The sequence below is a fragment of the Agelaius tricolor genome, unplaced genomic scaffold (genome assembly GCF_023055355.1).
Source record: "Agelaius tricolor isolate 1412-34295 unplaced genomic scaffold, bAgeTri1.0.p SCAF_29, whole genome shotgun sequence".
NCBI lineage: Eukaryota > Metazoa > Chordata > Aves > Passeriformes > Icteridae > Agelaius > Agelaius tricolor.
Window position 1 is genome coordinate 5,014,401 of NW_027269289.1, and position 23,596 is coordinate 5,037,996.

Consider the following 23,596-nt stretch of genomic DNA (forward strand, 5'->3'; position numbering starts at 1 on the left):
TTTATTCTATAACTCCATTCTAGGCCAGCCTTCAGAAGGCATCACCAGCTTCCACGAGGAACCCTCCACCTCCAGCTTTTTCGGCATCACACATTCCAGAGCCGCAGCTTGGCCAGCTCCCAGGTGTGCCAGGACCGGCAGCATTTGGGGCATGCAGCACCTGTGCCAGCTCCCAGGTGTGCCAGGACTGGCAGCATTTGGGGCATGCAGCACCTGTGCCAGCTCCCAGGTGTGCCAGGACAGGCAGCATTTGGGACATGCAGCACCTGTGCCAGCTCCCAGGTGTGCCAGGACCGGCAGCATTTGGAGCATGCAGCACCTGTGCCAGCTCCCAGGTGTGCCAGGACCGGCAGCATTTGGAGCATGCAGCACCTGTGCCAGCTCCCAGGTGTGCCAGGACTGGCAGCATTTGGGGCATGCAGCACCTGTGCCAGGTCCCAGGTGTGCCAGGACAGGCAGCATTTGGGGCATGCAGCACCCCCTGCTCCCCCAGGAGAGCCCAGCCCTGCCCTCTCACCCCATGGTGTTGAAGTCATCGTCAGGAGGCACGTAGTCTTCGTCGTCGCTGGTCAGCCCCAGCTCGTTGCCGTAGCACTGGTGGACAAAGTGCCAGAGCTCCTTGGGGCACAGGGGCTGCAACAGGGGCACAGAGCGTCACCAACGGGCGGCCAAGAATGGCCAAGCACACTGAAAATATGGGGAATTGTCACTGGCAGGAGGATATTCCTTCCCTGAAAGGAGTGAGGGATTCTGGTCCTTGAGGTGAGAGCCCTTCTGTGGGCTCAGCTCTGTGAAATTCCATTTGATGGAGTTTCTTGTTATTTAATTTTTTATTACTTAATTTTTATATATACTTACATATTCATATGCAGAGTTGTTATATTTATATTTATAACTGCATTTTATCTATATTTATATTTTATTGCTATTATTATATATATTATATGTATAATAATAGCAATAATCTATTATAATTTTTTAAATCTAAAAATAGATGAATATGTAAAATATAAATATAATAACAATGCTATTTATATATTTATGGATATATACTTTTCATATATTATAGTAGTTATTTAAAATGTTATTAGTTGTTTATATTTAAATGTTACTTTTAAAATAATGTATTCTTAATATATGTTTATATATATATGTCAATATATATATTTATATATATTTATATATATATAATATAATATATATTTTTTTATATATAAATATATGTTTATATATTATATAAATATATGTTTATATATTATATAAATATATAATATATAAATATATGTTATATGTTATATAAATATATGTAATTATGATTTTGTTATAAATATAATATCCCATAATAAATATTGTAAATTATACAGTTATAGATAATGTTATATACAATTTTACATAGTATATGTAATGTACAAAATATATGTAGAATATATTTTATATAACTATATATAATATATAATCTTATATATATATATATCTCTTAATAATAAATATGTAATTATATATATGTATGTCTGTGTAATATATATCTAATATATGCAATATTCAATGTTTGATTATATTATTATTAAAATATGGATGAGATTTCCCACTAACAGGGCTGGAATGTCCTAAAGGAAGCTCTGAACCTGCATTTCCCTCCACAAATTTTTTCCCACCTCTTCTGCTGTGCCTCCATTCAATGGCTGCTGCTCCATCAAACCCCAAGACCTTATGAGGTTTGTTTTGTTTTTTCTCCCCCCTTCAACTTTTTGTTAAATTAAAGCTGCCTGAAAAAATCCCAGCTGCAGGGAAAATTATCTAAAACAATCTAGAAAAAAAAAAAATTAAAAATTCAAATCATCTAAAGCAATGAAGAAAAACATTTCCTGCTGCAGTTTGGAATCACAGGGAGTTTGTGTCACCAGACACCCCTGTGAAAAGTTAAAAAAAAAAAAGTAAAAAAGAGAAAATGAATTATCCTGACCACGGAAAAAAGCCCAGATTTTAGGGATGCAGGTCAGTGATCACCACATGACTGTGACATGAGGCTCTGAAAAATGGGGCTTGTGATTGAAACTTGTGATTTAAAGATGTGGTACAGGGATGAAAGGGGATTTTCACCCCTCAGAAACTTATGACCAACCACAAAGATTTCTTGGTAGTGAGGGGAAACAAACCCAGTGAACTTTTTCTGAGTTGCTGGCTTGGATTTTTCCCCATAGTAACTGCATGGGATAAGGAGGAATTTTTTAATCTAGCTCCTCACAGCAGCAACCAAAAGCATGGGGGGGAACAAAGCCTCTGATGAGGAACTTCCATCCAGAGAAATGCTCCTCCTCCTTCCCACACACATTAACTCACACCCATGTCTTGTCAGGAAAACTGCACTCAGCTTTTTCTCCCCTTTTCCTGCCAGCCACAGATCCCACACTGGGAAAAAAAAGAGCTCTGGAAGTGCTTCCTGTGTTTATCAGCCCCTTTTGCCTTGACCTCGAGACCAAGGACACCGAATTTCATTTGGAGCTCCAAAAAAGCTGCTCACAGGCAAGGTGATCCTTGCTGCTCCTAAATTCTACTCCAGTTTTTGGGACAGGGTATTCCTGGTGCCTCATTGCTCCAGCAGGGCCTGAATTCCAGCCAGGACACCCCAAAGTGCTGTGGAACAGATTCTCAAATAAAATCCAGGATTTACAGGGTCTCTGGCACAGCAGGAACAGATTTAGTTTAAAATCCAACCAAGAAAACAGGTGGTTTATCCTAGAAAACGGGTGATTCATCCCAGAAAACAGGTGGTTTATCCCAAAAAATGGGTGATTAATCCCAGAAAACAGGTGATTTATCCCAAAAACCAGGTGGTTTATCCCAAAAAATGGATAATTACCCCCAGAAAACAGGTGATTTATCCCAGAAAACAGGTGATTTTTCCCAGAAAATGGGTAATTAACACCAGAAAACAGGTGATTAAACCCCAGAAAATGGGGGATTAACCCAATAAAATAGGTGATTTGTCCCAGAAAACAGGTGGTTTACCCCAGAAAATAGGTGATTAACCTCAGAAAACAGGTGATTTTTCCCAGAAAATGGGTAATTAACACCAGAAAACCAGGTGGTTTATCCCAGAAAATGGGTAATTAACACCAGAAAACAGGCGATTTCCCCCAGAAAACGGGTAATTAACACCAGAAAACAAGTGATTTCCCCAGAAAATGGGTGATTAACCCAATAAAATAGGTGATTTATCCCAGAAAACAAGTGATTTCCCCAGAAAATGGATGATTTACCCCAGGAAAAAAAAATTCCCTGCAAAAAGAGGGACTTGCCTCTGCAGTCATGAGCCTGCTCTGCCTTAACATTTGTGTTTAATGTCCCTAATGCCCAAACCCACTTTTGTTTGCTGTCCCTTGTGCCCAAGCACTGGTGTTTGCTGTCCCTGGGTGTTTTTTTCAGCCAGAAGCGAGGCTCCTGCCCACATCCATCCCTCCCTTCCATCCCTCCCTTCCATCCCTGTGTACCTTGTCAAGCAGGGCGTTCTGCCAGAGTCTGAACATCATCATGTACGTCCTGTCCCGAGCCCCAAAGGAGGTAAAAAAGTGCTGGATGGGGAGAGAGGGAGAGAAAAATCAGCTCAAAAAAAGCCAAAAAAAAGGGAGAAGAGCACAACAAAGCTGTTTGGGGTCGCTTTCCAGCTGGAGTGAGCCATCCATGGAACATGGAGGGAAGCTCATGGAGAGGCTCTCAGCAGGGAATGAGCACTGGAACAGCTCTGTTGGAAATGTGCTGCTGTAAAACCTGGGTCTTTCACCTGGCCCCACACCTGAGCTCCAGCTCAGCACAATCCCTGCTCCCAACCCTCCTCCCAGGGTGGAAAAACCCCCCTCACACACGCTTTAAGTGCCCTGCCAGACACAGAGGTGGCCTTATCCATGTGGGATTTACCTTTTCAGTGTCAGTGCAAACTTGGATGGCATTGGGAATGAGCCGGGCTGTCTTCTCCTTGGTCATGGAGCAGATGTCCTTCAAGCGAACTGTCAGCTGCAGCAGGCAGGGAGAAACACCAGGAAAGGGAGGAAACCGTGAGAAAAGAGGCAGGAAAGCCCTTTCAAGGCCAGTGTGGGCACAGCCCCTGGGTTAACAGCAGTGGGAGAGCCTCACCAGGGAGGGAACAACACCAGGAAAGGGGGAAATTCAAGAGAAAGGAAGAAGAAAAACCTCACCAGTGTCTCCCAGGCAGGGAAAAACACCAGGAAGGGAGAAATTATTGAGAAAGGCAGCAGAAAAGCCCTTCCAAAGTCAATCTGAGCACAGCCCAGGGTTGCAGCAGTGGGACAATCTCACCAGTGTCTCCCAGGCAAGGAAGAACACCAGGAAAGGGAGAAATTCATGAGAAAGGCAGCAGAGGAACCCTTCCAAAGCCAATCTAAATACAGACCCAGGGTTGGCAGCAGTGGAAGAGCCTCACCAGGCAGGGAACAACACCAGGAAAGGGAAAAATTGATGAGCAAGGCAGCAGAAGAGCCTCACCAGTGTCTCCCAGGCAAGGAAGAACACCAGGAAAGGGAGAAAATCATGACAAAAGCAGAAGAAAAGCCCTTCCAAAGCCAATGTGAGCACAGCCCCGGGGTTGGCAGCAGTGGGAGAGCCTCACCAGGGAGGGAAAACCACCAGGAAAGGGAGAAGTTGATGACAAAGGCAGCAGAAGAGCCCTTCCAAAGCCAATGTGAGCACAGCCCTGGGTTGGGAGCACTGGGAGAGCCTCACCAATGTCTCCCAGGCAGGGAAGAGCACCAGAAAAGGGGGAATTGATGACAAAGGCAGCAGAAGAGCCTCACCAGTGTCTCCCAGGCAGGGAAGAGCACCAGAAAAGGGGGAATTGATGACAAAGGCAGCAGAAGAGCCTCACCAGTGTCTCCCAGCGGAAGATGTTGCTGTAGAAGCAGATCCAGTTCTCGGAGAGGTAGAGGCGGCCCTGCAGGAGAATGTCCCTCTGGAGAGCACATGAGTAATCTGGGGGAGGACAGACAGGAGCAGAACACCACAAAATGCCACTGATACCTTAAGATTTCTGCCTTTGTGTTTTTCAAATCCTGAGCTGCATCAGTGCATGACTCTAAACTCCATATAAACTCCTGAACTCTTCACGTTTTTAGTCAGCAAAGTAATTCCTCTGGGCATGAAACTCAAGGAGACCTGACAGCCTCAGGCCCCAAAAACTGTAAACAAGAGAGAACTGGGGAGGGGAGAAAACTGGGGTAACTTCATTACTTGAAGCTGTAATTGGACAATTAACCCCTGATATGCAAATAGACCAAACTTATAATTGTGTGAGAAACTCATGATCATTTTGGGGGTAGCCCCTTGGGGAGGCCTTGACTGCCCTCAATGTACCTGAGGGCCCTTCATTAAATATATCTACTTCATGGATATATTTAATATGTTTATGGATATAAACATGTATTAATAAATAGAAATAGAAATGTTATATATATAAACATGGATATATATATATATATTTATATATACATATATAAATATATATATATGTGTGTATATATATATATATGTGTATATATAATATAAAATATATATCCATGTTTTTATATATAACATTCATGTTTATGTATGATATATAAATATATATATGTATATATATATAATATAAAATATATATCCATTTTTATAGATAACATTCATGTTTATGTATGATATATAAATAAATATTTTATATTTATTTATTTATTTATTTATTTATTTAAACCATATAGACATGGATATATTTATATTATATGTATATAAACATGGATATATTTAATCTATTTATCATATGCTTTAAACCTTGTCTGGCCTCTGTTTCTAGGCAAGCCCATAAAAAAAGGCATCAGGAGAGCCCAAAGGTGAGGATGAGCAGCAGCATCAAGAGCAGCCACTGAGCCCAGCAAGGCAAAGGCAGGAGCTGAGCCCCAGCTGCTGCCTGTCCCCTGGGCTGGCTCCTCCAAGGACCTGTCACAGGCAATCCCTGTCCCTAATGATGATCCTGCCTTATCAGCTGCTCACTCTGCAGCAGCCCAGGTGTTATTTCCAGATTTCCCCTGTCTCTTCCTTTCTGCCTCCCTGGTGTCATTGTGAGTTTTCCCCCAGTTTCAGCGGGTGGGGCACAGGAGGGGATCACCAGCTCTGTAAGGCACAGGAGCAGCTGCATCTCAGCAGCTGTGAGGTGAGGTCTGGAAGGGCAGTGGTGTGTGAGCAGGGACGTTGGTGTCAGGAAAATTCACCCACAAACACCAGGGGTTGATGTCCAAAAAGGAGACAGAGCAGTCCTGGAACTTCATTCCAATCAAGGCAGAAGCCATGGGGCATCCCCTGGGGTCTCTGCAATTTTTGGAGCACGCAGCCTCCTTTTTATCCCAATTTATGTGTTAGTGGATGCATTTAAGGATGAAAACCTGGCTGGATTTGTGCTGCCCTCCTCCCCAGAGCTGTCCTTACCCACGATGAGGCGCTCGGTGTCCGGGAGCTGCTTGAAGAGTTTCCTGAAATCCTCATTGCGCTGCTTGTACGTGGGGCTCAGCACCTGCAGGGGACAAGGGGCTGTGAGGACAGGGGCAGCTGGGGACAACAGGGACACCTCAGGGGCAGCAGGAGAAGGGGGGCAGAGGCACTGAGGAGCTCCCATCACAGCCCAGAGATGGGAGGGTTTGGGCTTTACTATGCAGGGAGGGAGAGGAAGAGGAGAACGTGGCTTGGGAGAGCAATCCAGGCTGGGAAGGAAAAAATCCTGGAAAGGCTGCAGAATTCCCTGTGCCTGCAGAGGAGTTCCCTGTGCCTGCAGAGGAGTTCCCTGTGCCTGCAGAATTCCCTGTGTGCCTGCAGAATTCCCTGTGCCTGCAGAATTCCTTGTGCCTGCAGAATTCTCTGTGTGCCTGCAGAATTCTCTGTGCCTGCAGAATTCTCTGTGTGCCTGCAGAATTCTCTCTCTGTGCCTGCAGAATTCCCTGTGTGCCTGCAGAATTCTCTGTGTGCCTGAAGAATTCCCTGTGTGCCTGCAGAATTCTCTGTGTGCCTGCAGAATTCTCTGTGTGCCTGCAGAATTCCCTGTGTGCCTGCAGAATTCTCTGTGTGCCTGCAGAATTCTCTGTGTGCCTGAAGAATTCCCTGTGTGCCTGCAGAATTCCCTGTGTGCCTGCAGAATTCTCTGTGTGCCTGCAGAATTCTCTCTGTGCCTGCAGAATTCCTTGTGCCTGCAGAATTCTCTGTGTGCCTGCAGAATTCTCTGTGTGCCTGCAGAATTCTCTGTGTGCCTGCAGAATTCCCTGTGTGCCTGCAGAATTCTCTGTCCCTCCATGCTGCCCAAGGTGGGAGTTGTGCTCTATGCTTGCAGCACTGACCTGCCAATAGCCAGCAGTGGGGCAGCTACCCCAGGAAAATGGGGGATTCAGCACAAGAAAATGGGAGACTTTCCACCAAAAATGGGGAATTCAGCACAGAAAACAGGTGATTTGCCCCCTAAAATGGGGGTAAATTGATGCCAGAAACGGGGGATTCACCCCATAAAATGGGGGATTAAGCCCAGAAAATGGAGGATTTACTCCAGAAAATAGGGGATTCAGCACAGAAAATATATTTATCCCAGGAAACAGGTGATTCACCCCAGAAAATGGTGGATTTAGCACCAAAAACAGGGATTCAGTACAGAAAATAGGTGATTTACCCTAGAAAACAGGTTATTCACCCCAGAAAATGGGGGATTGAGCCCAGAAAATGGAGGATTTACTCCAGAAAATAGGGGATTCAGCACAGAAAATATATTTAACCCAGGAAATAGGTGATTCACGCCAGAAAACAGGGGATCCAGCAGAGAAAATGGGGAATTGAACCTAGAAAATGGGAGAGTTACCCCAGGAAATGGGGGATTCACCACAGAAAACAGGATTCAGCACAGAAAATAGATTTACCTCAGAAAATGGCTGATTTAGCACAGAAAAGGGGGGATTTACCCCAGAAAAGGGGTGATTCAACCCAGAAAATGGGGGATTCACCCTAAAACATGAGGGTTTGCCCCAGAAAATTATTATTTTATTAGGGTTATTAGCCCTGCCAGAGGAGCTTGAGCAGGCCCTGTCGCTGAGAGCTCAGGACTCCCCATGCCCACCCTCTCCCCACCAAACTGGGACAGTGGGAACACCTCACTCCAAAAGGGCTCTCCCCAGTGTCCCAGGGACTGAACCCTGTCCTGCCCTCGTTTTGTGTCCTGGCCCCAGGGAGCAGGGGCTGGAGGGACACCAGGGGTTTGTGGTGTGGCACCCACGCCTCCTCACCCTGTGCCAGCTGCTCCCCACAGCCACAACCCCTTCAGATCCCCATCTCCAGAGCATCTGCAGTGTTCCTCCTCACACAGGTGCAGAGAAGGAGCCACCTGGGGTACAACAATTTTCCTCTTTATCCAACAAGCCAGAGGCATGATGAGCAAGGCAGCAGAAGAGCCTCATGAGGGGGATTCACCCTAAAAAATGAGGGCAAACCCTCATTTTTTAGGGTGAATCCCCCATGATCTCCTAGGGCAGAAATGTGGGAGTGTTCCAGCAAAGGCCCCAAAATTCTGCGATCAGAGAAGGCATTTTCTGCTTAAGAATGGTGGTGGAGCCACAGGGGTGGGAGGAACACAGAGTTTATTTAGAATCAGCCTCACAGCTCTGCCAAAAGCTATCAGATCACAGCAGATTTGATGCTGGCTGTCAAATCACAGACAACCCCTCGCCCACAAAAGCGCTCCCTGCTCCTCACAGCAGCCCAGAGCTACAAACAGAACATTCCAACAGGAGCAGAGGGCCCAGAGGAAGGGATCTCACTGTGAGCAAAACCTGCCAACCAGCTGATGACAGAAACATCAATTGTACTTACCAAACTCCCAGCCTGAACATCTGGAAAAGGTCTTGGTCTGAGATGGGCTCCAGCAAGAGCCCAAGGCCAAGATTTCCAGGAACAAGCAGAGAGGATGGGGATGGAGTGGGGAAAAGGGACTGTAATCCCTGCAGGGCTCAGCAGGAGCTCCAACCTGTCCTAGCAGAGGCTCTGCCAGGGCACAGCCAGCTCAGTTTAGACACTCACAGCTGGGATTCCATCAGCTCCAGGGCTGGCATCTCCTCCAGAGAAGTCCCCAGGTCCCTCCGGGTCCCACCAGGGCAGCTCTTGGTCCAGGAAAAGATCCCAGAGGGAGCCACACTCCAGCAGGGAATCCATCTCCTTCCCTCAGCCCTGCTCAGCTCCCCAGCTGCACTGCAACTCTGCTCTTCCTGCTCCCTCTGCTCCTTGTTTATGTCCAAAGCCCAGAGGTGCAGCCTGGCAGGAGTCCAGGTGGGTTTAGGTGCCTTTCCCTGCTCTCCTGCCCACATCCAAAGCTCAGAGGTGCAGCCTGAGGAGTCCAGGTGGGTTTAGGTGCCTTCCCCTGTTTTCCTGCCCACATCCAGCTCATCCAAAGCCCAGAAGTGCAGCCTGAGGAGTCCAGGTGGGTTTAGGTGCCTTTCCCTGTTTTCTTGCTCACATCCAGCTCATCCAAAGCCCAGAGGTGCAGCCTGGCAGGAGTTCAGGTGGGTTTAGGTGCCTTCCCCTGCTCTCCTGCCCACATCCAAAGCTCAGAGGTGCAGCCTGAGGAGTCCAGGTGGGTTTAGGTGCCTTCCCCTGCTCTCCTGCCCACATCCAGCTCGTCCCAGGCGGCCCCCGAGGATCCCAGCGAGGATTTCCCCTCCAGAGCACTTTTCCCAAGGAGGCTCATGGGGGTGATTGCGCTGCTGGGCCCCCTCTGTGCCCTCCTGCTGCAGCCTCACCGCGGGCACCCCCTGCAGGAGCCCTGGCAGGTGTGAGCAGGGCAGCAAAGCCCCCAAATGTCCAGGAGTGCCGGACCCGGCCCCACAGAGCCCCGGCCCCGCTGCGACTCACGCGGCTCCAACAGCTCCAGCTCAGCTTTCCCCTCACTGGCCGCAGAAAAAGCAGCAATTCTGCCTCCTCAGCGCCTCAGGCTCTGCTCTCAAAGGCAGCCTCAGTCTCTGTGCTTCTCATGGAAGGGGCGGGCAGGGAAGATCCCAAAATGCCTCCCCATGGCTGCAGTGGCTGGAGCTGGGAACGCTGGCGGCCAATGCCCGGCAGTAACCCGGCCCTGCCTCCCAGCAGATGTTTCCTGTCATGGAAAGCTGCTGGACAGAGTGTGCTGGAGCCTGAGGGGAGCCTGGGACGTGGGCTCCTGTCCCAGTCCCTGCACATGGGCCCCTGTCCCTCTCCCTGCAACCCTCAGGGCTGACCGGGCCCTCCCAAACACAGGTGGGGCTCCTGTGATCTGCCCACACTGGCTGGGACAGCAAATACTGCTGATAGGCTCATCTTTAGAAAAAGAAATAAACTCTGTATTCCTGAAAAAGACAATTGGCTGGGAAGGGGTTTGGAACACAAACCCTGTGAGGAACCCCTGAGGGAGCTGGGGGTGCTCAGCCTGGAGAAAAGGAGGCTCAGAAAAGGAGACTCAGGAGACTCAGCCAGGCTGAGCCTGCAGACACCCCTGGGTGATGGGGGCTGTTCACAGGGCTGAGATGGATGGATGGGGGGCACCTGAGCTGCTCTGCACGTGTGAGGAGCAAAATTTGTGTTTCCTGGGCCCCACTGAGCTCAGTGGGAATAGACTGGGCACTGGAGAGGGCACACCCTGAGTGCTGTGCCCAGCTCTGGGCCCTCAGCTTGGGAAGGACCTTGGGACACTGAGCACATCCAGAGGGGACAGCGAGGCTGGAGAGGGGCTGGGAACACAAACCCTGAGAGGAACCCCTGAGGGAGCTGGGGGTGCTCAGCCTGCAGAAAAGGAGACTCAGGGGTGCCCCCATCACTGCACAGCTCCTGAAAGGTGCCTGTGCTCAGCTGGCCCTGGGCTCTGTCTCCAGGAACTGACACAACCAGAGCACACAGCCTCGAGCTGCACCAAGGGAAATACAGGCTGGATAGCAGGAAGAAGATTTTTCCAGCAAGGGTGATAAAGTTCTGGAATGTTCTGCCCAGGGAGGCGGTGGAGTCCCCATCCCTGGGTGTGTTTAACAAAGCCTGGATGTGGCACTGGGTGCCAGGGTTGAGTTGAGCTGTTGGGGCTTTGATGATCTTGAAGGTCCCTTCCAACCCTGTGATTCTGTGTCTGTTCACTGCTCAGGTCAGTTGAAGGAAGAAGAAAAACATTCAGGCGTGTGATGGATAAAAATAAAGGATGTGGCTGGGAGGAACCGGCCATGGGAGGCCCACGGAGGCAGAATCTGAGGGGCTGCACCACTCCTGAGCCCACTCTCCTCCCCAGAAAATGGGACTTTCTAGGATTCATTCATTAGAATTCAGTCAGGTCACCTTGGAAACGAAGGGCTGAGTGAAATCCCTGCAGGTGCAGGAGATGCCCTGGGGTGCTGGCTCTCCCTGTGCCCCCTGCCCTGGCTCCCAGCCTCTCCCTGCTCAGGTGCTGGCAGTGCCCAGGTGAATGCCCACAGCACCAGATCTGCTCAGCTGTGGGCAAACACTGAAATAAACCCCTGAAATAAAACCTGAAATAAACCCCTCATTCTTCCAGAACTGGGCACGCAGATCCCAAAAAGCACCAAGCAGCCAACCCAGCCCCTGCTCCAGGCCAGGGGGGGAAGCTTGCTCACTGACGAGCTGTGTCTGCTCAGCTGCACCCCAAAATCACTGGGGCACAGAGGTGTCTCCATCCAGCACTGTAGCAGTGCACCCATCTGCACCCCAAGATGAGTGAATTATAATAAAAAACAACAAAAAAAACCCCAAAAACCCAAAAAAAAACCAAAAAAAAACCCCCCAAAAAAACCATTCTGTAGGCCGTGAATGACAAAGAATTGGCATTACAGCCACCTGCACTGCTTTACTGAGTTTCCCTTGGCTGGAAACTCCAAATGGGATTGAATTAAAAAAAAAACAACCACCCCCAGCCCCCTGCCTGTGCAGAGATGGTGCCAGCAGCAATGGGAAGAGCTGACCTGGAGCTGGAGGCAGCAAACATTAACTGCACTGCAAACACAGAGATGGGACAGGATGGCACTGCCCAGGTGAGGGAACAGCTCCCTGGGGAAATGGGGACACAAGGGTCACTCCCTGTGGTGGCATCTCCCTGCGGTGACATCTCCTCATGTCACACAAACAAATCCTCCATGGGAAACTCCCAGCAAACACTGCTGGGGAAAGGGACAGGGGCAGAGAACACAAAACCTGAGGAATGTTGAGTCTTGGGCAGGACAGAAATCAGGGAGCAGAGAATGGCACAAGGAGCAGAAAACAGGGAGCAGAGGTGGCACAGGGCACAGAAAATGGAGCAGGGGTGGCACAAGGTACAGAAAATAGGTAGAGAGGTGGCACAAGGAACAGAAAACAGGGAGTGAGATGGCACAAGGTACAGAGGAGAGGGAGAGAGATGGCACAAGGTACAGAGGAGAGGGGGAAGGAAAAGCTCACCCAATTTTCATGACTGATGGACTTGTGTGGTTTAATGGCATTGCTTCTGGAAAACTGCTGGAATAACCAGAACACTCTCTGGGAGAGTTTAGACCCCACTGACAGCAGGGCTGGTGTGAAAAACCAGCAAAGAAAGTGGCCCCCAGTCCAACAGCATCTCCTCTGAACCCATTCTGGTTGCTCAGATTTTCCATCTTTTTCTCCTTTTAAAAGTGAATGAAAACCAGAGGAAGATGCTTCAAAGTAATCACTGGGACCTGGGCTGGAAAATGGATCTGAGTTCATCATCACAGGAGCTTGCACTGAAAGTTTACTGCCAATTTAGTGCCTCTACAACCCAGCAACTGGTAATCCACACACTGAAAGTCATGGAAAACCTGACAGAATGAAAAGCACCTGAAAGGCAGGGAGTTAACATTGGTCCAGAAATAATCAGATGAAATGGTCACTGGGAGTTAACCATTAAGAAATGGTTACTGGGAGTTAACCATTAAGAAATGGTCACTGGGAGTTCAAAGATGATTGTGCTGATTTACAGAGAAAAGGGCTCTTCAACACCCTGCTCCCACATCAGGCCTGGATTTCTGCATTAAACTCCATTCCCGTGATTGCTGCTGCTGAGGGAGGCTCACCTGCCACCCCTGGGAAGGTTTTCCTGATGTTCTCACAAAGGTGAGGCAGAATTCCCCTTTGCCTTTATAAGAAATGTTTTACTCTTTCCAACAGCCGAGTTTCCCCTCCACTGTGGCACCCACGAGGTCTCCAAGAGCAGACAGAGCCCTCTGAGCCCAGCCAGGGCTGATTCCTTATCACTCTTGTGATGTCTGGGTATCCTCCAGAAGCTCAAGAGCTGCTCAGAGTTCCCCCAAAGGCCCTTCAGAGCCTCACAATCCAGGACAGATCCTCCCAGCTCCTCCTGCACAGGCTTTCCCTGCATTCCCCCACAGGAAAACTCTGCCCTCTCCCTTCACCTGCCTCCCCAGGGGCATTTTGGGGTTGTTTTGGAGACTCTGAGCTCCTGCCAGGCTGAGGCTGCCCTGTGTGCACAAATCTGAGCTGCAGGAGCAGGGCTCCTCTCCCACTCCCTGCAATCCTCAGCGCAGACTTTGCTCTCCCAAACTCAGGTGGGAAGGGCTGGGCTCTCTTCATCTGCCCACGCTGGCTGGGACAGCAAATATTCCTGATATTCTGATATTTAGGAACAGCTAAAAGGAAGAAGAAAAATACTCAGGCAATCCTCAGGGCAGACTTTGCTGTCCCAAACACAGGTGGGAAAGTGTGGGCTCTGTTCACCTGTGGGCTCTATTCAGTGTGGGCTCTATTCAGTGTGGGCTCTCTTCATCTGCCCACACTGGCTGGGACAGCAAATATTCCTGATATTCTGATATTTAGGAACAGCTAAAAGAGACAATTGGTGCCTTTTAACCGCTCAGTTAAAGGAAGAAGAAAAACACTCAGGCATGTGAGAGATAAAAATAAAGGAATTCAGAGCAAGGCAGACCTTGGGATGTAAATGCCAAAGTGAAAACCTCATGGGTTTAAATCTCACTTCTTCCCTGCTGTCAGCTGAGTTTTCTATAACTTTTCAAGTTCATCTTATTCATTCTCTTTTCCAGAGCATCCTCTGGATTCTCCTGATGCCTGGTGCTGAATTTAGGAAGCAAACCTTGCTGTGGAGCAGCAGAAATGCTGCAGGATATTGAGACACAAACCCTAATTCAGGAACAGGGAGTGGAAGGGTTCACAGCCCACGTGAGGCAGAATGAGGCAGGAAAACCATGGCAGATCTGCCAGGCTCAGAGACACAGAAATGGGGCCCTTTGCCCAAAACTCAGAGAAAATGAGGAGAGGACAGAGATTTTATCCCTGGCAGCAAAACATCTCCAGTTTGTGTCTCATTTTAATGGCATCTGCTGGTGACAAGGGGCTTCTCCCAGGTGTGGAGTTACTGACACCCCCCCAGACAGAGCAGCTCCTCCCTGGTGTCCTCAGGGAAGAGAAACACAAATTCCACCTCTCAGAGCCCCTCAGGGCTACAGGGTAAGGCACATCTCTGCTTCAGCAAACAAAACTACAAAGGAAAATTAGCTTTAAGGCCCGAGGTCTGTTTTTATGAATTATTTTAAAAATAATAAATGAATTAACAATAATTCACCATGCAGACACACAACCCAAAGCAGACACTACAATGGTTAAAACCACAAGGAACCAACAGGTTTTTTCCCCCCTCTAACCACCACAGTATTTCCAAACCAAAGTCTCCACGTACACAATTACTCACTAAAGGCATGAGACAAACTTCAGGGACTTTTCCTTTCCCCTGACCTTCTCTGCTCTTCCACCACGAGGACAAGAACACAAAGCAAACCCCACAATTCTGAGTGCATTTATTCCCAAACTGGGCTTCTCTTCTCACTCTCACAGAGCACCTGCACCAGTTTGGATCTGTCCTCTGCAAAGCCAAGCAGAGAAAGCAGAACCAGAGAGAGGGGCAGCTCTGCCAGACCAGCCCATGAGCTCATTTCACCCCTTTCCTCCCACTTCTCCATGGGGCAGGGATGGAAATCCCAAAAAAGCACTGCTGGGATCCACAGAACACACAAGGCAGGAGAAGTTGGTGGCATTTAAGGAAAAAAAAAAAAAAAAAACAAAAATAAAAAATAGAAAAAAAGGAATCCAGGAGAGGGGAAAGGGAGGGTTCCAACTGGCAAGGAGGAATGCAGTGTTCCAGAGACAAAAAGACCAGTTAAAAGCAGCAAAAAAATGAAGAAAATTGGTGATGTCCTGCAGATCTTTAAGGCCCATGTGCTCTTCTGGGGATTATTTTTTGGGTTGGGTTTGCACAGTGCCTGGCACACAGAGCAGTGTGGAGGGGTTTGTGTAAAATGAGAGTGGGGGAAAGTGGGCAAAGGAAATGTGAGGTTCCATAAGAGGGAGATTGCACTGGTTCATTTCTAGAGCTGCCCTCAGCAGGGAGAGGAATGGAGGAACCAGAATGGTCCAAATGGCAGAAAAATCCTGCCTGGAAGGATTCCCTTACCAAAGAAGGGAAACTCTATCAAGGAGATGCACTAGCAAATTTTTAATGGAAATGACACTGCCAAGTAGGACTGACTGACTTCCTGCAGCCTGTGCCTCATCCATATTTTCACACTGCTGCTTTTATCTGGCCAGAATGTCTCTGCTAACTAGAAAATGGGTTTGTTTTGTTTACAAAGGAAAATAATGGGGTGGGGTGGGGAAAACCACAAAAAAATGCAGCCAGTGCTTACTCTCCGGATGTACTGTCTCTCATGCTGAAAATATATGGAGGAAAAACAAGAGAACAGAAAGATAAGATAGAGAGGACATGAAAACACAAGAGACCCACAGAAGCAGAGCACAGCAAAGCATCATGCAGCAGGGAATGGAGCTCAGCAGCTACAGGCAGAAGCAGTAAGAGCCAAAGTCACCTCTAGGCTGGTGACAGAGCCAGGGTTGGCAGCAGCCAGCTCAGACTGAGGCATCTGCTCACAGTCCTTATCTGCCACTTCTCCACCAGCTTGGCCCACCTTGCTTTGTATTTTATTCTTAAAATAAAATCTTATTCTTTCATTCGCTGCCTCAGTCCCTCTCTGCCTCTGGGGTCTCTTCCTGTGATGCTGTTCACACCCAGCAGGATCCCAACTCTGCCTCTCCACCTCACTGTTTCAGCCCAAATGCCACATTCTGCTGGCCCCCATCCTGCTGTGCAAGGCTGCAGGAGGGCAGGAATTGTGGCTGACCACGGGTGGCTGCTGCATTTGCCTATGGCTACTTCAGAGGCTGGGGGCCCCACCGTGCAAAGGTGACACCGACTTTGAGCCCAGAGCAGGGCCCCTCGTGCTGGCAGAAGGAAAAAACACCAAGGCAGAAGCAAAGGGTGGTTGGTGTTTCTTTGGGATTGGTAGAAAATAAATCCTCTGTGGCCCCCAGGCCACCCTGAGAGATGCACAGGGTTTGCAGGGTGGCAGCTTGTGGGGGTGTTCACAGGGGTCTGAGGATGAGGGAAGAGACGAGGATCTGACTCCATGTTTCAGAAGGCTTGATTTATTATTTTATGATATATATTCTATTAAAACTATACTAAAAGAAGAAAGGATTTCATCAGAAGGCTGGCTAAGAATAGAAAAAGAGGAATGATAACAAAACTTGTGGCTCAGACTCTCTGTCCGAGCCAGCTGGGCTGTGATTGGCCATTAATTAGAAACATCCACATGAGCCCAATCCCAGATGCACCTGTTGCATTCCACAGCAGCAGATAACCATTGGTTACATTTTGTTCCTGAGGCCTCTCAGCTTCTCAGGAGAAAAAAACCCTGAGGAAAATATTTTTCATAAAATGTGTCTGTGACAGCAGCTCTGTTTGTCACCACACACCCCACGCTGGGACAGCAGAGGGGCAGGATGTGGGGAGCATCACCAGAGTGGCCAAAAGGACAAAGCTTCTGCTCTCTGTCTCTGGCATCCCTTCCCTGAGGATGCCAGCCCTCCTTTGCCAGTGCTGAGCCATTTCCAGCTCCTCCTTCTGGAAATGGTTGGGGTGCCCCAGTGCCACTGCAAAGCCCCTTTGCACCTTCCCCCCTCCCACCCAGAGCACCCAGGGACAAGAGAAACGGGAGTACTTACATTATACCAACTCTGGCTTTTCTGTAAGGACAAAATAAAAGAGAAGCATTAGTTAGCACAGAGATCTTAGGATCAAAAAGAAAGAGGGACAGAGAAAGCAGGTCCAGTCTGGTTTGGATCATTAGTGAAGTGAAAGTGGGATTAAACAGAAGATTTCAATGGGTTTCACAGTGTGGTGTGACACAGTTATCCCCAGGTACAGGAGCAAGGGACAAGTCCAGCAGCAGGAGTCTGGAACAGGAAACAGTTCAGGCCAAGGTGTGCATGTCCACATGCACACACACACAGACATGCTGCCACCTTGTCTGCAACCAGCAGGGCCAGCCAGCAACGGAGGAGCTCATCATCATCATCATCATCATCATCATCATCATTATCATCATCATCATCATCATCATCATCATCATCATCATCACCATTATCATCATCACAGCATCATCACATCATCATTATCATCAGCACATCATCAGCATCATCAGCACATCATCAGCACCACATCATTATCACCACCATCATCATCATCATCACTGCCAGCCACCTCTTCAGGGCCTTCATTCTTCCACTGGCCGGGTGGTAAAACTCACACTGAGCCCTCCAAGCACTGCTAAGGGCAGGGACACACCTTTGCCCACAAAAGGCAAATGTTCCAAGGGTATTTTGAATTTTAAAAGGGAGACACACACACACACACAGAGCCAGGAAAAGTGCTGTACAAAACCGCTAGAGAAGCTGGGCAAGGAAAAAAAAAAAGCTGGGATTTTTTTTTTTTTTCAGCATTTCAGCGCACAGTGTTTTGCATCATCTGCACATGTGATTTTTTTTCCCCCCATCCTTATCATGGCATTTCAGATGGTTGGAGAGGACAGGCCACACGTCACACTGGAGCACACAAAAGAGCTGGCTCAGCTTGGAAAGCCACACTTGGCAATTTTCAGCTGGAGATGAGATTTATCTGCACAGGGAGAGGAAGGAATGAGCTTCCCACCGCAGCCAGGCTGGCTTTCCAAGGGCAGGACACCAAGCTCCTTCAGGACACAGGAATCACAGGAATCCCCCTTTTCTGGGGGCATTTCCCTCGTGCCAGTGAAGCCTGGGGGCACCAGAGCCTTCCCCATGAGGGTGGGCATCTCCAGCTGTGCTGTCCCCTCTCCCACACCCTTCAGTGGGTAACACACAAGGACAGAAGCAATATTTCACTGCCTTCCCTCCTCTGAAGCCATCTTGCTGCTGACCTTGGAGAATTTTCCAGGCTTTGCAGGCAGTTTGCAATAGGAAGGGAAACATTCTGTGCTGTGCCTGGCCACAGAGGCTGCAGGAACCTCCCTGGGAATTAATTCCCTGGAACATTCACAGGGACACAGGCACTGCCTGCCCACCAAGGACACACAGGGAAGGAGGAAAGCGTTGATGAGGGCAGAGTGGAACAGATTTCTGTGAAGGGACAGGAGCAGCTCTGTTCCCATCCTGGACCTTCCTGCTCCCTGTGTGCCACTCCAGCCACAAAACCTCACTGGATCCCAATTCTGAAGGATCCATGAAAAGCCCCACAGTAACACAGCACACAGGCTAAAATACAAAATTCTGACATTAAAAAGAGGAACGCTCCCTTTTCCCCAAAAATCCTGGGGAAAGGAGATGAGCTGAGGGACTGAACACAGAGCATGGCTCACATCCCATTCCAAGCAGAGGAATTTCCTCCTGCTTCCCACTCTTCTCCATACTTGGCCATACCTGATCCATTCATAAAGGACTGGGTTGAAGTCATCCCTCTCTGCAAGTAGGACGTGGAAAAAGAGCCTTATGCAACCCAGTCTAGACTAAAAAAAGCAGCAGGGTAATTAATCTGAGCCATGCACACAGCACCTTGTCCTCAGGAGCACAGGCCCTGAGATGGAGTTGATTTTCCTGCAGATTTGTTTTGCCATCTGTCTGCCTTAACGAGCAAAAGGCGTAACAGAGAAATTCCTGGGGAAAAAAAACCCTCATAATCAAACTATAATTGGCACACACACAGCAGAGGCACTGCTGTCACTCTGCCTGCTAAATCAGGGTGCCCATGCTGTGGTGTCAGCACAGCCCAACAGGATTTCAGTCCTCTCTGCTGCGTTCATTGCAGGAACTAATTTATTTTTTTTTTTCCCTTCCTCAAATTTGAGTTTCCCTGAATCAAGGGTCCTCTATAAAGGAGCTCTGCAGGTTCTTCTTTAAGCTCTTCCACACAAAAAAAAATTATATTGAGATCCATAATTATGGATTATGGATGATTGTTATACTGATGCTGATTATACTGATGCTCCATTATACTGATGTCCATAATTTTACCAACATCCTTAATTACACCAACACTCAAACCTCAGCTTTTGCCTCCACCAAGTCCAACAGACTTGTCCAAAATCCAAACAACCTCAGCCCTTAATCCTCTCTTCTAATTTATCTTTTTTTTTTTTTAAACTCTCTGAGAGGGAGATGCAAACTGTGAAAATCAACAGACAGTAAAATGGAGAGGGGAAGGAAAAAAAGAAAGAAAAAGGAAAAACATATTCTTACTTTGAGCAGGTTAAGTCTGTCATACTGGAAAAAGAAACCATAAGCATTAGAACTGAAAAGAGAAAATAAATAAGTAACAGAAGGAGGAGGTTGCACACAGTGAGGGAGAAGATGGGACAGGTTTGCAGAGATGATGCTACAGGAGCACAGAGCAGAGCTCGTGGTTACAAGGGGGCTGTAACCAGGAAGAGCTTGGGAGGAATGTGAAAAATGGAATATTTTCCCTAAGCCTTTAATTGTTGCCTCTAAAAAGTCACGATTCAGTGACCTGACACCTGCATGCAGTGCTGGGGAAGGTTACAGCTCTGCAGGGCACACACCCACCCTCAGCTGATAGCCCCAAACAGAGCTTCTGCCTCTCAGCACCACCGGCACTCCAGTGGGGCACTCCAGGGCTTAAAATCTCCTGCAGAGCACTGCCTCTGACAATCCCAGTGCTTAAAAACTCCTCTGACAATCCCAGTGCTTAAAATCTCCTGCAGAGCACTGCCTCTGACAATCCCAGTGCTTAAAAACTCCTCTGACAATCCCAGTGCTTAAAATCTCCTGCAGAGCACTGCCTCTGACAATCCCAGTGCTTAAAAACTCCTCTGACAATCCCAGTGCTTAAAATCTCCTGCAGAGCACTGCCTCTGACAATCCCAGTGCTTAAAAATTCCTGCTGGAGCACTGCCTCTGGCAATCCCAGTGCTTAAAACCTCCTCTGACAATCCCAGTGCTTAAAATCTCCTGCAGAGCACTGCCTCTGACAATCCCTGTGCTTAAAAATTCCTGCAGAGCACTGCCTCTGACAATCCCAGTGCTTAAAACCTCCTCTGACAATCCCTGTGCTTAAAAACTCCTCTGACAATCCCAGTGCTTAAAAACTCCTGCTGGAGCACTGCCTCTGCCAATTCCAGTGTTTAAAACTGGTGAAGAACTGCAGTGCTTAAAAACCCCTGGTGGAGCACTGCCTCTGCCAATTCCAGTGCTTAGAACTCCTCGTGGAGCACTCCAGTGTTTAAAACTCTTGGTGGAGCACTCCCTCTACCAGTTCCAGTGCTCAGAAACTCCTGGCAGAGCACTCCCTGTGACAATTCCAGTGTTTAAAACTCCTGGTGGAGCACTCCCTGTGACAATTCCAGTGTTTAAAACTCCTGATGGAGCACTCCAGTCTTTAAAAGCCCTGCTGGAGCACTCCCTCTGCCGGTTCCAGTGTTTAAAACTCCTGCTGGAGCACTCCCTGTGACAATTCCAGTGTTGAGAACTCCTGCTGGAGCACCTCCTCTGCCAATTCCAGTGCTCAAAACTCCTGGTGGAGCATTTCCTGTGACAATTCCAGTGTTTAAAACTCCTGGTAGAGCACTCCCTGTGACAATTGCAGTGCTCAAAAACTCCTGGTGGAGCACTGCCTATGACACTTCCAGCGTTTAAAACCCCTGAAGAAGCATCTCCTCTGACTATTCCAGTGCTTAAATCTCCTGCTGGAGCACTCCCTGCGACAATTCCAGTGCTCAAAACTCCTGGAAGAGCATTCCCTGTGACAATTCCAGTGTTTAAATCTCCTGCTGGAGCACTCCCTGTGACAATTCCAGTGTTTATAACTCCCTGTGACAATTCCAGAGCTCAAAACCCCTGCTGGAGCACTCCCTGTGACAATTCCAGTGTTTATAACTCCCTGTGACAATTCCAGTGTTTATAACTCCCTGTGACAATTCCAGTGCTCAAAACCCCTGCTGGAGCACTCCCTGTGACAATTCCAGTGTTTATAACTCCCTGTGACAATTCCAGTGCTCAAATCTCCTCCTGGAGCCCTCCCTGTGACAATTCCAGTGTTTATAACTCCCTGTGACAATTCCAGTGCTCAAATCTCCTGCTGGAGCACTCCCTCTGACGGCAGCGCTGCAGCACGACAGAACAGCACAGACAAAAGAGGGCAGGGAGCTCAAGCAGCAATTGTACCAGCACAGCAGCAAACTCATGGGCTCAAGCTGCTCCACCTCACTGGGCAGCAAGGTTGGGAAAGCAAACCATTCTTCCTGCAGGAGATGGGTGGGGAGAGGAGAAGAGGCTGAGAAAGGAGAGTTCAGGATCTTTGCCCTCCAGGTTTTTTTGTTCCTAACCTCTCCCTGTGTGAGCAGACAACAGAATTGTCTGGGTTAAAGAAAAGACCCATAAAGCAGGGGTTTAATGCCTGAACATTCCTCATTTGTGCCAGAGGAAGCACAGAACAGAGCTCCAGGCTGCACACTGGATGATGCTCGTGGTTCCAACTCAGAATATTCTGTGTGAGCAGGGCAGGAGGCTCTGGTGGGCTGCTGGCGGTCCTGCCTGGGATCCCCTTCCCCTCTGAGCTCATCTGGCCTCCACATCTCCCCAGTTTCCCCAGCTGCCTCACACTGCTTGGGCTTTTCCCTCTCAGAGAGGCAGGGGCTGGCTGCAGGCACCTCCCAGAAGCACTGCACACACGTTTTATAATCATCCCTCTGTTCCAGGCTTCTTCCCCACCACCCCCTGCCCTCAAACTCTCTGCCCCTGCAGCTCAGCACAGCCTGTCCTGCCCACACTCACCAGCAACCCTGCCAGGACTCTGCTGCTCCACACCTTTCACAGCTCACCTTGAGTCCCACAGTGCTCCCCTGCAGCTATCCCAGCCACAGACACCGAGCACAAAACAACCTGTCTAAAATAAAACACACCAAGGAGCTCCCAGCAGACACCAGCAAATCATGCAAGGTCAGGCTGGTGACAAGGACCATGACCAAGGGGTGACAGTGAGCCAGCACTGCTCTCTGAGAACTTGCCTAGAAGGAAACCTGAGGCATCCACTGGGAAAAGGCCAAGACAAGGACTCTGTGGATTTTGTGAAGCCATCCAAGCCATTTTGCTGCCATAAAGTGGAAATGCCAACAGCCTGGCACTTTCTCCAACAACACCCCACCTGTGTTTCTGATTTTTCCACTCTTCTGAGGGCAGCACAGAGGTGTGAGATCAAATCCCAAATGATCTTGTCTCCAATTCAAGCACCCACAGAGGGGATCTTCCACTTCTCACCTCTCAGAGCGAGCCCATGAATTCTCACAATTCATTTGGGACAGGTCTGCTCTACCAGGTTCAAGCTGGGTTCACTTGAAATCACTGATCTTTAATATTTACATCACACAGCAGAGCTTGCAAGGGCAGTAAGCTGAGATCACTGGCCACAAAAATGCAATTTATCATGAAAAGCAGGGAAGAAGTCATGGAGAACAACTCTTGTTTCTGAAACCATGGGGGAAGAAGGAAAGAGAAGGGATCGTGGCTCTGTTCAACTCCAGAGGATTTCTCCCTGGCAAAGACAGCAGCTCACTTCAAGGGAGAGGGGAAAGCAGAACTGAAAGGCTGAAATGGTTTGGGAGCAGCTGCAGGGGCTGATGCCCAGGCCAGTTCTCAGTCTGTGTGAGCAAACACAGAGATGCCAGTGATGCCAGTGAACCCAGCTTCCAGCTACAGGCACGGGGCTGAGCTTGGCTGGCATTCTCCCAGCCACAGCAGGAGAATGCCTGACTGGGGTCAGCACTCAGCACCACAGGGAGGGTTCCTGAGTGATGAGACAGCTCCACAGTGGGGGACAGGAGAGAAAAAAGAAGGCTTACTTTGGAGAGGCGCTTGTGTGACTTAATCGGAGAGAAAGCATGCAGGAATGAAAAGAGAGAAATTAGGGGAAGAAGAAAAAATTACCTTGCAGATCAAGAGAAGGAAAACCCACACACCCAACAGAGAGCACTGTACCCCCTCTTGCTCGTGGAAAGCACCAGGAATTAAAGCTCAGCTTTAGCAGTCACTGCGTTGGTAAAATTCTCACTCCCATGATTTTAATTTTGAGGGCCAGGGTGACACAACTCCTCTCTGTGGTTCCCTGTCACTTTGGTTTTTTAAGATTTTCTAAGCTTTTTGATGTTGACATTCTTGTAGTGAACTTTCT

General features: G+C 48.6%; 1 protein-coding gene across 8 annotated transcripts in view; it reads right to left on the bottom strand.

Annotated features, from left to right (window-relative positions):
- GRAMD1B (GRAM domain containing 1B) overlaps window positions 1-23,596 on the bottom strand; it is a 170,485-nt gene that overhangs the window by 20,287 nt on the left and 126,602 nt on the right. For 6 of the 8 annotated variants that reach the window (XM_071449480.1, XM_071449481.1, XM_071449489.1 and 3 more), the window contains 7 exons: window positions 17,107-17,127; window positions 15,732-15,755; window positions 6,463-6,547; window positions 4,880-4,983; window positions 3,916-4,011; window positions 3,492-3,572; window positions 518-633 (listed from right to left, as the gene is read on the bottom strand). In XM_071449480.1, coding sequence (XP_071305581.1) covers window positions 518-633; window positions 3,492-3,572; window positions 3,916-4,011; window positions 4,880-4,983; window positions 6,463-6,547; window positions 15,732-15,755; window positions 17,107-17,127 — 527 coding nt within the window. The remainder of the gene's footprint in view (window positions 1-517; window positions 634-3,491; window positions 3,573-3,915; window positions 4,012-4,879; window positions 4,984-6,462; window positions 6,548-15,731; window positions 15,756-17,106; window positions 17,128-23,596) is intronic. The other 2 variants (XM_071449484.1, XM_071449485.1) reach the window with 1 other exon arrangement.